Below are 17,254 nucleotides of genomic sequence, written 5' to 3' on the forward strand. Positions count from 1 at the left end.
TCTCTGTCCTATCCAATAACAATGATATCAATAACCACAATAATGATAAAACAACCAGGGCAACAAAAGGGGGGAAAATGGCCTCCAGGAGCAGTGGATTAGTGGATTCATGGTGCAGGCACCAAGCCCCAGCAATAATCCTGGAGGCAAAAAAAAAAAAAAAATTAGAAAAAAAGGGGGGCGGGAATTGGCTGCTGAGAGCAGTGGATTTGAAGTGTCTGTACAGAGCCCCAGCAATAACTCTGGTGGCAATACAAAAATAAAACACAAAACAAAACAAAACAAACAAACAAAAAACCCAGAAAGGTTTAGAGAAAGTAGGTAACAACCTAAGGTTACACAGTGTCAGTCCCGAGCATTGAACCCATAGCTCCCTGTTCACAGCCTCTCCCCACGGCCACACCACTGCTCCAGGTCACATGCACTTCCTTTAGTCTTCTGGGCTAGCGTCCCTCAGCCACCCAGGAAAATTTCGGGTGGCTTCTTACTACTTTCAGTGACAGTGAGTGCAAAAAAAATACACAGGAAATAGTGTCCCAACCCCAAGAGAAGCATGATCATCTGATCTGCTAAACACTGCTCAGTGCAGTGTCCTGTCGTGCCTGCCAGCTGTGGACCCGTGACAGATAGTCAGAATGCAACATGGTGTTTGCTATCGGAGAGCCACGTCTGGGGTGCTGTGGGAACCCCGAGGGGGAAATGGACTCCTCCTGAGGGAAAGCGACCCGGCGTCTCAAAGATGGAATATTTGAGCAGGTTTGAAAGGATGAGTAGACGCTCCTTTGAAAAGGAGGGGAGCGAGAAAGGGCATTTCAACCACACAGAATAACATCTTTCCAAACCTGGAGTTACGTCAGCGATTAGGGTGCTCAGGAGATAGCGGGAAGATCCGGCAGGACAAGGACAAGAGGGCGGATGGCAGATGGAGGTGAAAGTGAGACCATGAGAGGTCAGGCCGACTTAGAAAGAGCCTTGAGCACCGGGCTGGAGACTTGCTACTAAGGTCAGTGAAGATGGAGGATGGATACGAGGCCTATTCAGGAATTTATTTGAATTAGGCTAATGAGAGCCTGTGTTGCTGTGACTAGCACTTGAGCATTTTTGGTACTGAGGAGTTGAAGGCCTTATGGAAATTACTTTCAACATTTAGGGTAACCTGCCTGCCTTCCTTTCTTGCTTTTTAATTTTTTAAAGTTTTTTTTTAAATCTTTATTTATTGGATAGAAAAGGCCAGAAATCCAGAGGGTAGGGGGAGATAGAGAGGGAGAGAGGCAGGGAGACACCTGCAGCCCTGCTTCACCACTTGTGAAGCTTTCCCCCTACAGGTGGGGACCTGGGACTTGAACCCAGGTCATTGTGCTTTGTAACTTGTGCGTTCAACCAGGTGCGCCACTACCTGGCCCCTTCTTTCTTTCTTTCTTTGTGCCACCAAAGTGTTGCTGGGGCTCAGTGGCTGCACATGAATCCACCACTCTCAGAGGCCCCTTTTCTGTATTTGATAGGACAGAGAGGAATTTAGGAGAGAGGGACTTCGCTTATGAAGCTTCCCCTCACCCCCACAGGTGGGGACTGGGGGCTCAAATCTGTGTCCTCACACATGGTAACATGCACTCACCCAGGTGTGTCACCACCTGGCCCCTAGAACAGCATTTCTGTCCTGGGGGGCAATGAGGAGATGAGGGGGTCTCCCCTGGGTGAACTAAATGGAAAGGAGGAAATCGTTAGTTCTCTTGGGTGATGTCACCTGCGGAGAGAAAATGTCATCCGTTGCTTCTGATCATTCTTCTAAATGGGCAGCGGAGTATCTAGGAGACTGGAGGATCTCTCTCTCTCTCTCTCTCTCTCTCGGAGGGGGTGAAGGGAGAACATTAAATTACTGTTTTGCATGATTCTACTTTTTTCAGAAATACCAGTTAGCTTTTGTTGTACAGTAAGCTATTCCATAACTTACTGATTAAAACAACAATGAAATTTTATTTGGTTTATGATTGTTCGAGTTAGCAGTCCAGGCTGGGGTTACCAGCGTGCTTCCTCTAGATCAGGCTGAGCTCAGCTGGGCTCTGTTCATCCCTGCGTCTTGTCACTCCGGCAGGATCCATGAGGGAGGGCTATAATGGTCTCAGCTGGGGCGGCTGAGACAATCAGGGCCTCTGTATGTGTGGTTTCTCAGCTCTCAGCAGTGGAACTTGGGGCTGTTCCTGTGGGCCTCTTGGCATTTTGAAAGCAAGGGAAGAATCCAGCCAAGTCACTTGAGGCTCTGGGCTTGGAGCTGGCTAGTGTGATTTTGCTGCATTCTCTCAGCCAGGGCAGGTCAACAGGACCCTACATTCTAATGGTTTAGGTGTTGAGAGTCTGGGTTCAGGGAGGGGAAGAATCTGTCATCATTTTTTTCAGAGGATGTCTTGTCTTTGACGATGATGACTTTACTACCTGGGTTATCTCTGGGACTTGGTGTCGCCGTTGCTCATGGAGGCCTTCCCCCCACCCCTCAGTAGAGGGTGAGAGACAGAAATTGAGGAGAGAAAGTGGGAGAAAAATGAGAGACCTGTAGTACTGCTCTACTGCTTGTCCACTCCTGGCCCCAAATGTGGGGGTCAGGGGCTTGCCTTAGACCGTTTTACCACCAGAGAGAGCTGATAATTGAGATTAATACCTTACCATAATCCAGGCATAAGGGGCTTTCCAAATTCAACATTCACCGAGGGGAGAGTCTGTGATTTCTCCAATATTATCTCAGTTAGTCCTCCTGGCAACTGTTTTCCCTTTTATTTCATATGAAAAAATTGGGGTCCAGGGGGCTGGGCGGTAGCACAGCAGGTTAAGCGCACATGGCACAAAGCCCAAGGACCAGAGGAAGGATCCTGGTTTGAGCCCCCGGCTCCCCACCTGCAGGGGAGTCACTTCACAGGTGGTGAAGCAGGTCTGCAAGTGTCTGTCTTTCTCTCCTCCTCTCTGTCTTCCCTCCTCTCTCCATTTCTCTCTGTCCTGTCCCATAACAATAACAACCACAACAAGGGCATCAAAAATGGGAAAAATAGCCTCCAGGAGCAGTGGATTCATAGTGCAGGCACCGAGCCCCAGTGATAACCCTGGAGGCAAAAAAAAAAATAATAATAATAATAATAAAAAAATAAAACTAAAGTTTTAAAAAAAGGAATTGGGGTCCAGAGGAATTGAGTAGCTTGCCTAGGCCACAGGGTGATGGGGCTGGCTTTACACTCGGACATGTCTGGCTGCAGGCCTAGAGCAGCTGTCTCTATCGATAGATGCAGTGAGTCCCAGAGGACTGTGATGGCCATGCTGTGCCCACTGCCACCCTCTGAGTCATTTTAGCCCTGGGCACAGGCCCCTGCCCACTCAGGAGGCTCATCTCCTGTCACCCAGGGGGCTGGCAGAGGACTGTCTGTTCTGGGGTGAGTGTGAAGGACAGTCCCTGGAGATTGCTTGTGCCACAGCCCAGGAGCTCACTATTGACAGTATGCTGGAGGGAGTATGATGAAACGTTCACAGGAGGACAGTCCCATGCGGTACACCCAGAATGGGCTGTGTGGAGAAGGACCAGCAAAATATATTTTAGCCCCAGGGGTGGTAGTAGCTGGACCAAAAGAAAAATACTCTCTAGGTGAGCAGATCGGAGATGCTGCCTCTGCCTAGCTAGAGCCTTCTGAGAGCTCGAGCTGTGTGATCTGAAAGTGACTCTTGGGAGCCGGGCGGTAGCGCAGCAGGTTAAGCGCAGGTGGCGCAAAGTGCAAGGACCGGCGTAAGGATCCCAGTTCGAGCCCCCGGCTCCCCACCTGCAGGGGCGTCGCTTCACAGGCGGTGCAGCAGGTCTGCAGGTGTCTGTCTTTCTCTCCCCCGTCTGTCTTCCCCTCCTCTCTCCATTTCTCTCTGTCCTGTCCAACAACAATGACATCAATAATAACAATAATAACTACAACAATAAAGAAACAAGGGCAACAAAAATGGAATAAATAAAAGTGATTATTTTTTTATTGTTGTTACTGATGTCATCGTTGTTGGATAGGACAGAGAAATGGAGAGAGGAGGGGAAGACAGGGGGGAGAGAAAGACAGACACCTGCAGACCTGCTTCATCACCTGTGAAGTGACTCCCCTGCAGGTGGGGAGCCGGGGGCTTGAACCGGGATCCTCACACTGGTCCTTGTGCTTTGCACCACGTGTGCTTAACCCACTGAGCTACCACCCAACCCCGCAGAAAGTGATTCTTAACATGATGGTAGAGGAGTACCCAGCGGGGGCTGTGTTGTTATGTGGAAAACTGGGAAATTTTATGCATGTACAAACTATTGTATTTACTGTCGACTACAAGCCATTAATCCCCCAATAAAGAGATAAAAGACAAAAAGAAAGTAGTCCTTCTGTGTGGCACCTTCTGTTACTGTCCACTGAGGCTAAACAGATGCACTGGAACTCTGCCTGTGATGGGAACTGGCCTCTCAGAGTTGTGAAGTGAGGAGCAGAAGCAGCAGGTATGCTCCCAGTCATCAGAATCAGAGCACTCTGGGCCCGGGCAGAGGAGGCAGGTGCCGGTGTGAGTCGGCCTGGACGGCACCTCCCTGTGGAATGCAGGAATGCACGTGCAGCGCGGTAGCTTCAAGCAGAGCTCGCCCGCCGCGGCACAGCCCGTGGGGCGGTCCTCCTGTCGTGTGCAGCTGACCGCGTTTCTCTGACTCTGCTGTCTTCTTCTTCCTCAGAGCTCGTCTCCTGTCCCAGGTGTAACCGAGTGTACCTTACCAGAGATGTGACTGAGAAGCTTTTACTACAGTGCTTCTCCGCTGGGCAGTCCGAGATGGCCAGGGTGAGTGAAAGGATCAGCTCGTTGCTTTCAGAAACTTGCGGGGTTCTGCCAGGAATCTGTCAACCCATACTCCCTCTGACTTGACCTCAGCATCAGTTTGCTTCATCATCCATCCCCCCTCCCTCCCTCCCTCCCTCCCTTCCTTCTTCCTCCCTCCCTCCCTCCCTCTCTCCCTCCCTCCCTCCCTCCCTCCCTTCCTTCCAGACATGGATCAAGGTATCTGAGCTGGAGAAAGCAAGATGGGTCCCTCCCCCACGCCCCTTTTACAGACCTCATTGAACATTGTAGGGAAGAAACAGAAAGGCTCTGAGCTTTTATTTCCCCCCTCCCCACTGAGCTGAAACAAGCCAGTCTGTAAATGAGTCTGTCTGTCTTGCCCGTGTTTACCTTCCCCTGACATTCCACTTCATTCGCCAATGCCTCTTCTGTCCCCGCTTCCACAGTGGCGCGTCCTTGCCACCACTTATCACTCACCTGCTGACTTTCGTGCTGGTGCCAGTATCTGATTTTAACTGAATGTCTGATGTGTGTCAGGCCCTGTGATGGGTGCTAGTGATAGGCCCTGTGATAGGGAGACAGATTCATCTTCTCTACTCTCAAGCAATTCACGTTTAATTAGTCACAGACACCGCCCCTCTTACGTTTCCCACTGTCTCAGGACCAAACTGTCAGTTGTGTGGCCTGTATTACTCAGGGACAGGCTGGCTTCCCCCCCTTCCATGTCTCTTCTTTTCCACATGCTTTGCTTAAGGCCTTCAAGATATTTTCTGACTAGGTGTGTGAACATTTGGACTAAAGAGGACTGGCCACTCTTAGGCCCGGCAAGCCTCAGTGCTGGGAGTATCTCTGAGTGCTGATGTGTTTGCTTCCTCACTGTATGTGAGCATCTGTGCACTCACAGCTGTAACTTTCTCCTTTCTTTCTTTTTTAAAAAATATTTTTTATATTTTTATTTATTCTTAGATAGAGACAAATTGAGAGGGGAGAGGGAGAGAGATGGAGAGACACCTGCCGCCCTGCTTCACCACTTGTGAAGCTTTCTCTCTGCAGGTGGGGACCAGGGGTTTGAACCTGGGTCCCTGTGCACTGTAATATGTGTGTTTAACCAGGTGCGCCACAGCCTGGCCCCAACTTTTTCCTTTCTGCAGGCACATTAAGCCTTCTGCTTTTGCTATGCTTTCCTGTTTTTGTTCTTTGGCTGTGTGGTGAACTTGTCATTTGCTTTCTAACTAAAATGTTACCTCTCAGGGAGCTGGGCAGTAGCGCAGCGGGTTAAGCGCAGGTGGCGCAAAGCACAAGGACCGGCATAAGGATCCCGGTTCGAACCCCGGCTCCCCACCTGCAGGGGAGTCGCTTCACAGGCGGTGAAGCAGGTCTGCAGGTGTCTATCTTTCTCTCCCCCTCTCTGTCTTCCCCTCCTCTCTCCATTTCTCTCTGTCCTATTCAACAACAACAACATCAGTAATAACAACAATAATAACTACAACAATAAAACAACAAGGGCAACAGAAGGGAATAAATAAATATAAAAAATGTTATCTCTCAATGTGACTTTTCCTGGACAGTCACTTACTGAGCCCCTGGAATCTTCACTATGTTTCTTTGGTACTTGGGGGACTTTGCTTTTCACAGCAGTGCTAACTGAATGCCTGCCAGGCTGCCAGGCTGTGTGTGTCTTGTAAACCAATACACTGTGATTCATCTGGGTACCCTCAATTTCAGCACAGACTTCGGTAAACAGCCTCAGAGTTTATTGTTCTTTTAGTTACAAAAGAGATTACCATCCCTCCCTCCCTCCCTCCCTCCTTCTTCCTTCCATTCCTCTCCCTCCCTCCCCTCCTTCCTTCCTTCCTTCCTTCCTTCCATCCTTTCTCCATTTATCCCTTTCTTCCTTTCTCTCTCTCTTTCTTTCACCTCCATGGTTATCACTGTGGCTCAGTACTAGCACTACAAATACACTGTGCCTGGTGGCCATTTTTTCCATTTTATTGGACAGGGTGGAGAGAAATTGAGAGAGGAGGGGGAGGTAGAGAAGGAGAGAAAGAAATAGACACCTGCAGACCTGCCTCACCACTTGTGAAGTGTCTCCCCTGCAGTGGGTGAGCCCCTGGGGACTTGAACCAGAATCCTGTGTGTTAAGAATCCTTAACCACCACCTGGCCCCCAAACAGTGTTTTCCTTCACACTTCCTCCCCCTCTAGCACCAACACTGCATTTACACCCAGTTTGTGGAGGAATAGCCCCGGGACCCCCAGCCCGACAGCAGTCACCCTCAGAGATGCAGGCCCCATAAGGATGTCGTCATTAACTCTCAACTCTCTGCTTCCAGAACTGCTCCGAGTGCAAGGAGAAGAGGGTGGCCCACATCCTCTGTACCTACTGCAACCGCTGGCTGTGCAGCTCTTGCACAGAAGAGCACCGTCACGGGCCTGCCCCCGGGGGCCCTCTCTTTCCTCGAACCCCGAAGGGGCCTCCAGGTATCGCTCCCCTCCCCATCAGCTCACATGCTGCCAAGCCACACCGGGTCCTACGGCCTACGGCCCTGAAGAATAGCTCTCTGCCCTATTTTCCTGCTGGGGTGAGGACAGGGGTGATCTCAGAGCCTTTGCTGAAGGAAAGAAGTCTTCAGGGCACAGTCACGTCAGGCTTGCCCTAGGCTCCCCACTGGGGGTGATCCTGACGAGTGTGGGTAAGAGGGCTCAGAGGAGCAGTGCTGAGTCTTCATGAAGACTCCCGAGTCCCCATCTGCTGGCTCTGGGAGAGCGGCCATGCCTCCCTCTGTCTAGTGATTAGATCAGTTTAGGAGCCTGGAGTAGGTTTTGCCCATTTGTCTGTCCACCCAGAGATATCTATTCTTTTTTTTCAGAGCCATCTATTTTAAATGGCATTATTGTTTGTTTTGCTGTACTGCTCAGCTCTGGCTTATGCTGGTGCAGAGGACTGAATCTGGGACCTTAGAGCCTCAGGCGTGAGAGTTCAATGACAGTCCTTTGGAAAAGTCTTTGTCTAAGGCCCTGAACCATGAGAGGTGTTTTTGTTTATTTCACCTTTGTTTTTGCTTTACTTTTTCTGCTGTCATACCCGTAGGAAGCAGAACCCGTGATCTGTGTGATCTAGACTGAGACCTGGGGAGGCTGAGCAGGTCAGGGCAGGTCAGGGCAGGGCAGGGCAGGGCAGGGCAGGGCAGGGCAGGGCAGGGCAGGGCAGGGCAGGGCAGGGCAGCCCACCTCAGCAGTTTCCCCGCTGCCGCACAGGCCTAGGCTGGAGCTGGGAGAGTCTTTGTGCTGTGGGGTCCTTATACTGCTGCAGTTCTGGCCGGTGGCATAGGGCACTGGGTCTCGACTGGCATATTCTTGTGCGTGCTCTCTCTCTTTATACTGAATTTGATAGGTCAGAGAGAAATTGAGTGGGGAAGGGGTGATAGAGAGAGACACGCCTGCATCACTGTTTCACTGCTGGTGAAGCTTCCCTAGAGGCAGGGACGGGAGCCTGAACCCAAAGCTGCCTTATTTCTAGACGCCTGAGCAGATCTGACTCGCTACACTGCAGTGCTGCTGGTGCACCTGGGGTTTCACTGGTGCACATTCTCCCCCACTCCTCCTCTCCTATGTGTGAGAGGTCTTTCCGAGCAAGAGGGGCCCACCTCCCCCATCTTCTCTGGCAGGAGTGAACAGCGCCTCTGGGGACTTCACCTTGTACTGTCCTCTGCACACACAAGAAGTGCTCAGGCTCTTCTGCGAGACCTGTGACGTGCTCACATGCCACAGCTGCCTCATGGTGGACCACAAGGAACACAGGTGTGTGTGTGTGTGTGTGTGTCTGTGAGTGTGTGTCTGTGTGTGTGTATCTCTGTGTGCATCTGTGTGTGTGCGTCTGTGTGTCTCTGTGTGTGTGTCTGTGTGTGTCTGTGTGTGTGTCTGTGTGTGTCTGTCTCTGTGTGTGTCTGTGTGTGTCTCTGTGTGTGTCTCTGTGTGTGTCTATGTGTCTGTCTCTGTGTGTGTGTCTGTGTGTGTCTGTGTGTGTATCTCTGTGTGCATCTGTGTGTGTGCATCTGTGTGTGTCTGTGTGTGTCTCTGTGTGTGTGTGTGTGTGTGTCTCTGTGTGTGTCTGTGTGTGTCTGTCTCTGTGTGTGTCTCTGTGTGTCTGTGTGTGTGTCTATGTCTATGTGTCTGTCTCTGTGTGTGTGTCTGTGTGTGTCTGTCTGTGTGTCTGTGTGTGTGTGTCTGTGTGTGTCTGTGTGTGCGTCTGTGTGTGTGTGTCTGTGTGTGTCTTTGTGTGTCTGTGAGTATGTGTCTCTGTGTGTGTCTGTGTGTGTCTCTGTGTGTGTGTCTGTGTGTGTGTCTTTGTGTGTGTCTCTGTGTGTGTCTCTGTGTGTCTCTGTGTGTGTCTCTGTGTGTGTGTCTGTGTGTGTCTCTGTGTGTGTGTCTGTGTGTGTGTCTCTGTGTGTGTCTCTGTGTGTGTCTGTGTGTGTGTCTCTGTGTGTGTGTGTGTCTGTGAGTGTGTGTCTCTGTGTGTGTGTGTGTGTGTGTCTGTGAGTGTGTGTATCTGTGTGCATCTGTGTGTGTGTGTCTGTGAGTGTGTGTCTCTGTGTGCATCTGTGTGTGTGTCTGTGTGTGTCTGTGAGTGTGTGTCTCTGTGTGTGTCTGTGTGTATGTCTCTCTGTGTGCGTCTCTGTGTGTGTCTGTCTCTCTGTGTGTGTGTTTGTGTGTCTGTGTGTGTGTTGGGGGGGAGTGACTAGCTGCCTGGAGGGCACTTGGGAGGGTTCTGGACTCCCTGCTTGTGAGAGTTCTAGGCAATCATTGCATCAAAATCTTCGCCCTGACCAAGCCAACTTGTAGCCCTTGGGCTAAAGATTTTCTCTGTCACTGTTGCGGAACCTTTCTGAAGCCCTGAAGAGGCAAGTGCCTGTCACCTCTTCCTTCACTCAGCGGTTGAGCCTCCATGGGCCTGCTGAGATGACTCCTGGGGGACTGCTGCTCGACTGCTCAGTATCAGACTTGCTCTTTTAGCATTTTCTCCGCCTACTCTAGGTGCAGACATCTTGAAGAAGTTTTGCAAAACCAGAGAATGCTTCTGGAAAGTGTAACTACACAAGTGGCACATAAGAAATCCAGTCTACAAACATCTGCAAAGCAAATCGAGGACAGGTATGACAAGCAGGAAATGCCCCATTCCCTCTAGCCCTGGGGCTCAGCACCAGGCTCACAGTTGCCCTGAAGAGGGCATGTGGCTGCCAGCTGTATCTCAGAAGATGTAAGTCCTGGCCTTAGGGGCCTCAGGGCCAGTGAAGGAGCTGAGGACCAGCAGTTGGTGAATGGGGTCAGTCAAGTCAGGTTGGACGATCAGAGTGAGTCTAGGTCTAAGGTACATGCTTCTGAAAATGTCATGAACTAGCAGCAGGCCAGTGCTGGGGCATGAGAATGCGGGCTAGACAGCGGCAGGGAGAATGCTGCACCACGTCTGTGCCAGTGTTCTCCATGTAAGTGTGCTGGGGCGTGAGAATGCGGGCTAGACAGCGACAGAGAGAATGCTGCACCACGTCTGTGCCAGTGTTCTCCGTGTAAGTGTGCTGGGGCGTGAGAATGCGGGCTAGACAGCGACAGAGAGAATGCTGCACCACGTCTGTGCCAGTGTTCTCCGTGTAAGTGTGCTGGGGCGTGAGAATGCGGGCTAGACAGCGGCAGAGAGAATGCTGCACCACGTCTGTGCCAGTGTTCTCTGTGTAAGTGTGCTGGGGCGTGAGAATGCAGGCTAGACAGCGTCAGGGAGAATGCTGCACCACGTCTGTGCCAGTGTTCTCCGTGTAAGTGTGCTGGAGCGTGAGAATGCGGGCTAGACAGCGGCAGGGAGAATGCTGCACCACGTCTGTGCCAGTGTTCTCCGTGTAAGTGTGCTGGGGCGTGAGAATGCGGGCTAGACAGCTGCAGGGAGAATGCTGCACCACGTCTGTGCCAGTGTTCTCCGTGTAAGTGTGCTGGGGAGTGAGAATGCGGGCTAGACAGCGGCAGGGAGAATGCTGCACCACGTCTGTGCCAGTGTTCTCCGTGTAAGTGTGCTGGGGCGTGAGAATGCTGGCTGGACAGCGGCAGGGAGAATGCTGCACCACATCTGTGCCAGTGTTCTCCGTGTAAGTGTGCTGGGGCGTGAGAATGCGGGCTGGACAGCGGCAGGGAGAATGCTGCACCACATCTGTGCCAGTGTTCTCCGTGTAAGTGTGCTGGGGCGTGAGAATGCGGGCTAGACAGCCGCAGAGAGAATGCTGCACCACGTCTGTGCCAGTGTTCTCCGTGTAAGTGTGCTGGAGCGTGAAAATCAAGCTAGACAGCGGCAGGGAGAATGCTGCGCCACATCTGTGCCAGTGTTCTCCGTGTAAGTGTGCTGGGGCGTGAGAATGCGGGCTAGACAGCCGCAGAGAGAATGCTGCACCACGTCTGTGCCAGTGTTCTCCGTGTAAGTGTGCTGGGGAGTGAGAATGCGGGCTGGACAGCGGCAGAGAGAATGCTGCACCACGTCTGTGCCAGTGTTCTCCGTGTAAGTACACAAGTGACCTAGCATCACTGGTATTTTATGTAGGAGTGAGAATCAGTAGTCACTGAAAACTCATACATGGCATTTCCCTCCATTTCTTCACGATTCTTTGATTCAGGGGTTATCTCCATTTTACTCATGAGATGACAGGTTCAAAGAAGTTGAGTGGCTTGTCTGAGATCACAGAGCTAGTTAGTTAACAGCTGGGTTGTAAAGATATTCATCTATTTATACCAGGCAGCCAGCATCAGTCTGGCACATGTGGTGCCAGGAGTCAAACTCAGGACCTCATGTTTGTGAAGCCTGAACCCCACTACTGCACCATTTCCCTGACCACAACTGGGTTTATAAACTAGGTCTAAATGACTTCAAAGTCCATGTTCTTTCATTTAAGAAAAACCATTCTTGAGGGGCAACCTACCATAAAAGTACTCTTTAAAATGTACAATTCAGTGGTTTTTAGTATATTCATAGAGTTGGGCAACTGTTAGTATTCTCTACTTTAGAATACTTAATCACCCCAAAGAGACCCCATATATGTTAATAGTTGCTCCCACTCTCCTTAATATCCCTTGGCAAGCACTATCCTCCTCTCTCTCTTTTTTCAACTTTATTTTATTTTATTTTAATAGAACAGAGAGAAATTGAGATGGGGAGGTAGAGAGGGAAAGAGACAGAGAGACACCTACAGTCCTGCTTTCTTGCTTGTGAAGCTTTCCTCCTGCAAGTGGGACCAAGGACTTGAACCTGGTTCCTTGTGCATGGCAATGCATGCGCTCAGCCAGGTGTGCTACTGCCTGGCCCCACACTAGTCCTCTTTCTATCTCTGCCCATCTTCTGTCTACCACATGGCACACTTCACAGGAGTGCCATTATAGTCCTACTACTGCCACCAGTTTTATTACTACTGTTTACATAGGGACAGAGAGGGCAGAGAGTGCGAGGGAAGAGCACCCACGCTCCTTTCAACACGGTGGGGGCTGGCTCAGACCTCGGTCACTCACATGGCAAAGCAGCACAGTACCCAAAGTCAGCATTCCACAGACCCAGAATGCCCTTCTTTTAGGACAACCTTCTTTTAGGCTGGGGGGTGGGGTGGCTCAGTGGATAAAGTGCACGGCTGGGTTCCCAGGTTCAGTCCTTGGTATTGCATATAACAGAATAGTACTCTCTTAGTCTCTCATAAAGTAAATAAATCTTTTTTTAAAGATTTTATTTATTAATGAGAAAGATGGGAGAGAGAGAGAAAGAACCAGACATCACTCTGGTACATGTGCTGCCAGGGATTGAACTCAGGTCTTCATGCTTGACAGTCTAGTGCCATAGCCACTGCGCCACCTCCCAGACCACGTAAATAAATATTTTTTCTTTTTAAAAAATATTTATTTATTTATTCCCTTTTGTTGCCCTTGCTGTTTTATTGTTGTTGTTATTGATGTCGTCATTGTTGGACAGGACAGAGAGAAATGGAGAGAGGAGGGGAAGACAGACGGGGAGAGAAAGACAGACACCTGTAGACCTGCTTCACCGCCTGTGCAGCGACTCTTATGCCGGTGTTTGCGCTTTGCTTCACATGCGCTTCACCCGCTGCACTAGCGCCCAACTCCAAAATCTTTGTTAAGAAGAGAACGTTTGCATGAAACCGCACCTGTTGTCATTGTCTCTTCCCTATCACTACTCTTTGTAGACTGGTGAGCGGCTGAGTTGACTTGGCTCTAGACCTGAGATTCACTTCTTGGGAATATAAAGCTGAGCTGTGGGACACGACTTCATTAGATAAGTGGGCTGGATTGCACGAAGGGTGAAGGGTGGAGAACGCTTCTCGTTTCTTTATATTTGGTGTCTTCTGGGAGCTAGTATCAGTACTCAGGCCTTAGCTACTAAGCTGTTGACACCTTTCTCGACTCTCACAGACCCAGAGGAAAGGGCCCAACATGCTTGTCCCATGCTTTTACAGGATTTTTGAGGTGAAGCACCAGCACAGGAAGGTGGAAAACCAGATCAAAATGGCCAAGATGGTTCTGATGAATGAGTTGAACAAGCAGGCCAACGGGCTCATAGAGGAACTGGAGGTGTGTGTGGACGTCCAGCACAGACGGGTCTGACGGGCATCTGTACTCCCTGGTCAGAAGCAGGCACACAGAGCTTGGTAGACTTTAACTCAGATGTCCTGCTTCCACAGCTGTTCCTTATACTGTAATATGCCCAGTTCAGTTTTGGGAGGGAGACTCTATATGAGTTGGTAAGTTAGTTTAAGCCCCCATCCATGTTATGACTCTGAGGTACTTCCTTCCTGGATTAAACAAGTTTATAAGCTTGGGAGAGAGTCGTGAAATGACCCACTCAAGTTATGCCCAAGATAGGTTGGCATCAATTCTCTCCCTCATATACTTACCACCTACACCTGTAAAAAGCCTCCTTACTCGCTGCTCTCGCCTCTACAGTCCTTAGCACACACTGTCCTGCTGCTTCCTCTCGGACACAGTTTCATTTGAGTTCGTCAGTGTTCACACTGATGCTCACAGACCACCAGACCATTAAGCACAGGTGAAGCATAGTCCAGAAACAGGATCACGAGCTCTGCCTTCTGCCTTCTGTCTCTGTCTCTGTCCCCAGGGCATTACGAACGAGAGAAAGCGGAAGCTGGAGCAGCAGCTGCAGAGCCTCATGGTTCTCAACCGGCAGTTTGAACATGTGCAAAATTTCATCAACTGGGCCGTCTGCAGCAAGACCAGCATTCCTTTCCTTTTCAGCAAAGAACTGGTAAGAAGAACTCCAACTTCTCAGTCACTGCTTTTGGGTTAGTAAGTGGATACCATCTTTTACCAAGTTGCACATTGCAAAGAACTCAGATGCTGAAATGGTTCTGTTTCTCTCCAGAAACTCAGTTGGGGAATTATTGTTTAAAAAAAAAAAATATATATATATTTATTGGATAGAGACAGAGGAGTTAGAGGGAGAGGGATATAGGGTAAAAGAGAGATACCCATAGCACTGCTTCACTGCTCCTGGGGAAACTGGGGGCTTGAACCTGGGTCCTTGTGCACTGTAACATTTGCACTCAACTGGGTGTGCCACCACCCAATCCCCATTGTGGAATTCTGTGGTTTTTGTCTTGAGCCATTATTCTGGAAGCTGGAAGTGTGTTGGACATCCCATAGGAAGTTACTTGCATCTGGACAGGAGATTAGGGAGAAAAGGGCTAACGTGATGTTGAATCACTACACTGGGGAGAATGCTGGTGCCCCAGAGAAGGACCAAGAATTTCAGAAGTCGATGGGGTTTACATTTGGGTATTACAAGCCTAAGGAACCCGAGAGAGTATAAGGAGATAGATACCCAAATTTGCTTTGATTGGTGAATCTAGAAGTCAGAAGAAAAGTCAGGTTGGTGACACTAGTGTGGGAGTCACTGGGATACCAGTGGCAAAGTCTTGGAAGAATATGAAGGACAAATAGAATCCAGAACCCAGGGAAGTGCCTTCACTTTAAATGTTGACAAGATGAATATGAGCAAAGGAGACTGAGAAGTAACTGTCATAACAGAAGTAAGAGAGCATGTTGCATGGAAATGAACAGCCTCAAATTCTAGGCGGCCGTTGCTGCTGTTGTAAATGAGGGCAATGAAGAGAATACTCAGGTCTGGGAATTAGCATTGGCGACCTTTGGAAAGAGTTCAGCCGAGGAGAAGGGTCCAAAGTTAGGACAGTGAAGGAGACTAAGGATAGCAGATGAGGAAAGAGACAGGATGAGGACATCTTGTCTTTAACGTACGGAAAACAACACATGCTTATTAATTCTGCAGAAGAGGTTGAAGACATAAGAACTGAGTAGTGGGTGAATGGACACCCTGCCAAGGCAGAAAGAACTGGGATCTAGAGTGAAGAGGCGGGGGTCGGGCGGTGGCGCAGTGGGTTAAGCGCGTGTGGCGCAAAGCGCAGGGACCGGCGTAAGGATCCCGGTTCGAGCCCCCGGCTCCCCACCTGCAGGGGAGTCGCTTCACAGGCAGTGAAGCAGGTCTGCAGGTGTCTGTCTTTCTCTCCCCTTCTCTGTCTTCCCCTCCTCTCTCCATTTCTCTCTGTCCTATCCAACAACGAATTGCATCAACAAGGGCAATAATAATAACCACAACGAAGCTACAACAAGGGCAACAAAAGGGGGAAAAAATGGCCTCCAGGAGCGGTGGATTCATGGTGCAGGCACCGAGCCCAGCAATAACCCTGGAGGAGGAAAAAAATAAAATAAAATAAAATAAAATAAAAAATAGAGTGAAGAGGCTCTCCTCTCCCCAAGATGGGAGGACAGGAAGATGCCATCACATTGTCATTGAATCTGGAGATGAGGAGGGATACAAGTTCGTGGGAATTTGGCCTCTTTTTTTTTCCTCCCTAAAGTAGGAGGTGATAATAAAAGGGTTAGGCATTAAGTAAATGTCATCGAGGAGAAGTGAAGGTTTTCAGTAGTCATTGATGATAATGGAAGAAAAATTGAATGACAGAAAGTGATAAGGAAAGGGTGTTCCTTAAGTTAATGATTATGATATGACTTTGGGATGGCTAAATTAACCTGTGGTTAGGCTTTGGTGGTGCAGAGGGAACTAGGGTACTTGTAAGACTGTTACTGTATTACGGGAAGCCAGTCGGCCCTATGTACCATTTGCTTATGGTTTGGGGAGTGAGGTTGAAGAACAAGCTTTGAAATAACATGGCCTAGCCATGGTCAGGAGTAGGTAGTTGGAGTTTAGGGTGTCATAGGACACGTTCAGATGCCAAAAGTATCTTAGGAAAGGTGACTGAACTTGAAAGGAGATGAAGTAATTAACACTAAAACAATCAAGGAAGTAAGAGACCAGGTTGCTCATTGCATATTAGTTAACTATATGATGGCAGGCTAAGTGGGATATTTGTCCAACTCCTGGATAAGTGAGAACGTTAGTGATAGGAGATGAATGGAATGAGGGAGGAAGAAAACATTATTACTGGGTCTAGGCGGCAGCGCAGTGGGTTAAGCGCATGTGACACAAAGCGCAAGGACCGGCGTAAGGATCCTGGTTTGAGCCTCCAGCTCCCCACCTGCAGGGGGGTCTCTTCACAAGCAGTGAAGCAGGTCTGCAGGTGTCTGTCTTTCTCTCCCCCTCTTTCTTCCCCTCCTCTCTCCATTTCTCTCTGTCCTGTCCAACAACAATAACAAGAATAACAACAACAAAGATAACAAAAATGGGAACAAATGGCCTCCAGGAGCAGTGCATTCATAGTGCAGGCACCTAGCCCCAGTGATAACCCTGGAGGCAAAACAAACACACAAACCAAAAAACAAACAAACAAACAGAAACCAGTATCACTAAGGGAGTTTATCATTTGGGTGGAAGTCAGGAGTGGAGGAGCTTAGAGAACAACTACCCCATTGGACTTTGAAGTTGAAGCCTTGGTAGCATGAACAGAGAGCTCTTGAGAGGGGCCAGCAACTGATGCCCTGAGGGAGAGGTGCAAATCACTTGAGACCTGGAAGAGCCAAGGAGGTGGGGGCTCAACAGGCTCAGTAGGAGAAAATGGGTGAGTGAGTGAGGGGCAATAAGAGAAGGATATGAGGTTACACATCCAAGTAGATGAGCTTATGGGGCACACCAGAGGCTGAAGAACCATCATGTGGCCTGCCGGGCTAGCTTCGCGGGCGGGAGAGAGAGCCGACCAGGGACACCTGGCTGAGTGGTACGCAGTTCCTTCTTTATTCATGTGGAACGCAGCACAGTCTAAGCCATCTCTAATCACAATCCTGTCGTTCTATATCCTGAGGTGGAAGAGTCGGGTCGAAGAGGATGTACGTAGGATAGGGGGTGGGGAGAAGGAAAAGCGTGCAAAACAGTGAGGATTAAACCAATGCCCTGGAGGCAGGGCGGTGCTTAGTTAACA

General features: G+C 49.7%; 1 protein-coding gene across 2 annotated transcripts in view; it reads left to right on the plus strand.

The window, feature by feature from the left end:
- The window catches only part of TRIM66 (tripartite motif containing 66), a 54,189-nt gene that overhangs the window by 8,032 nt on the left and 28,903 nt on the right, over window positions 1-17,254 (plus strand). For both annotated transcript variants that reach the window (XM_060177215.1, XM_060177213.1), the window contains exons 2-7: window positions 4,715-4,818; window positions 7,148-7,295; window positions 8,483-8,615; window positions 9,849-9,965; window positions 13,304-13,418; window positions 13,963-14,109. In XM_060177215.1, coding sequence (XP_060033198.1) covers window positions 4,810-4,818; window positions 7,148-7,295; window positions 8,483-8,615; window positions 9,849-9,965; window positions 13,304-13,418; window positions 13,963-14,109 — 669 coding nt within the window. In that variant the 5' untranslated portion in view covers window positions 4,715-4,809. The remainder of the gene's footprint in view (window positions 1-4,714; window positions 4,819-7,147; window positions 7,296-8,482; window positions 8,616-9,848; window positions 9,966-13,303; window positions 13,419-13,962; window positions 14,110-17,254) is intronic.

The sequence above is a fragment of the Erinaceus europaeus genome, chromosome 17 (genome assembly GCF_950295315.1).
Source record: "Erinaceus europaeus chromosome 17, mEriEur2.1, whole genome shotgun sequence".
Lineage (NCBI taxonomy): Eukaryota > Metazoa > Chordata > Mammalia > Eulipotyphla > Erinaceidae > Erinaceus > Erinaceus europaeus.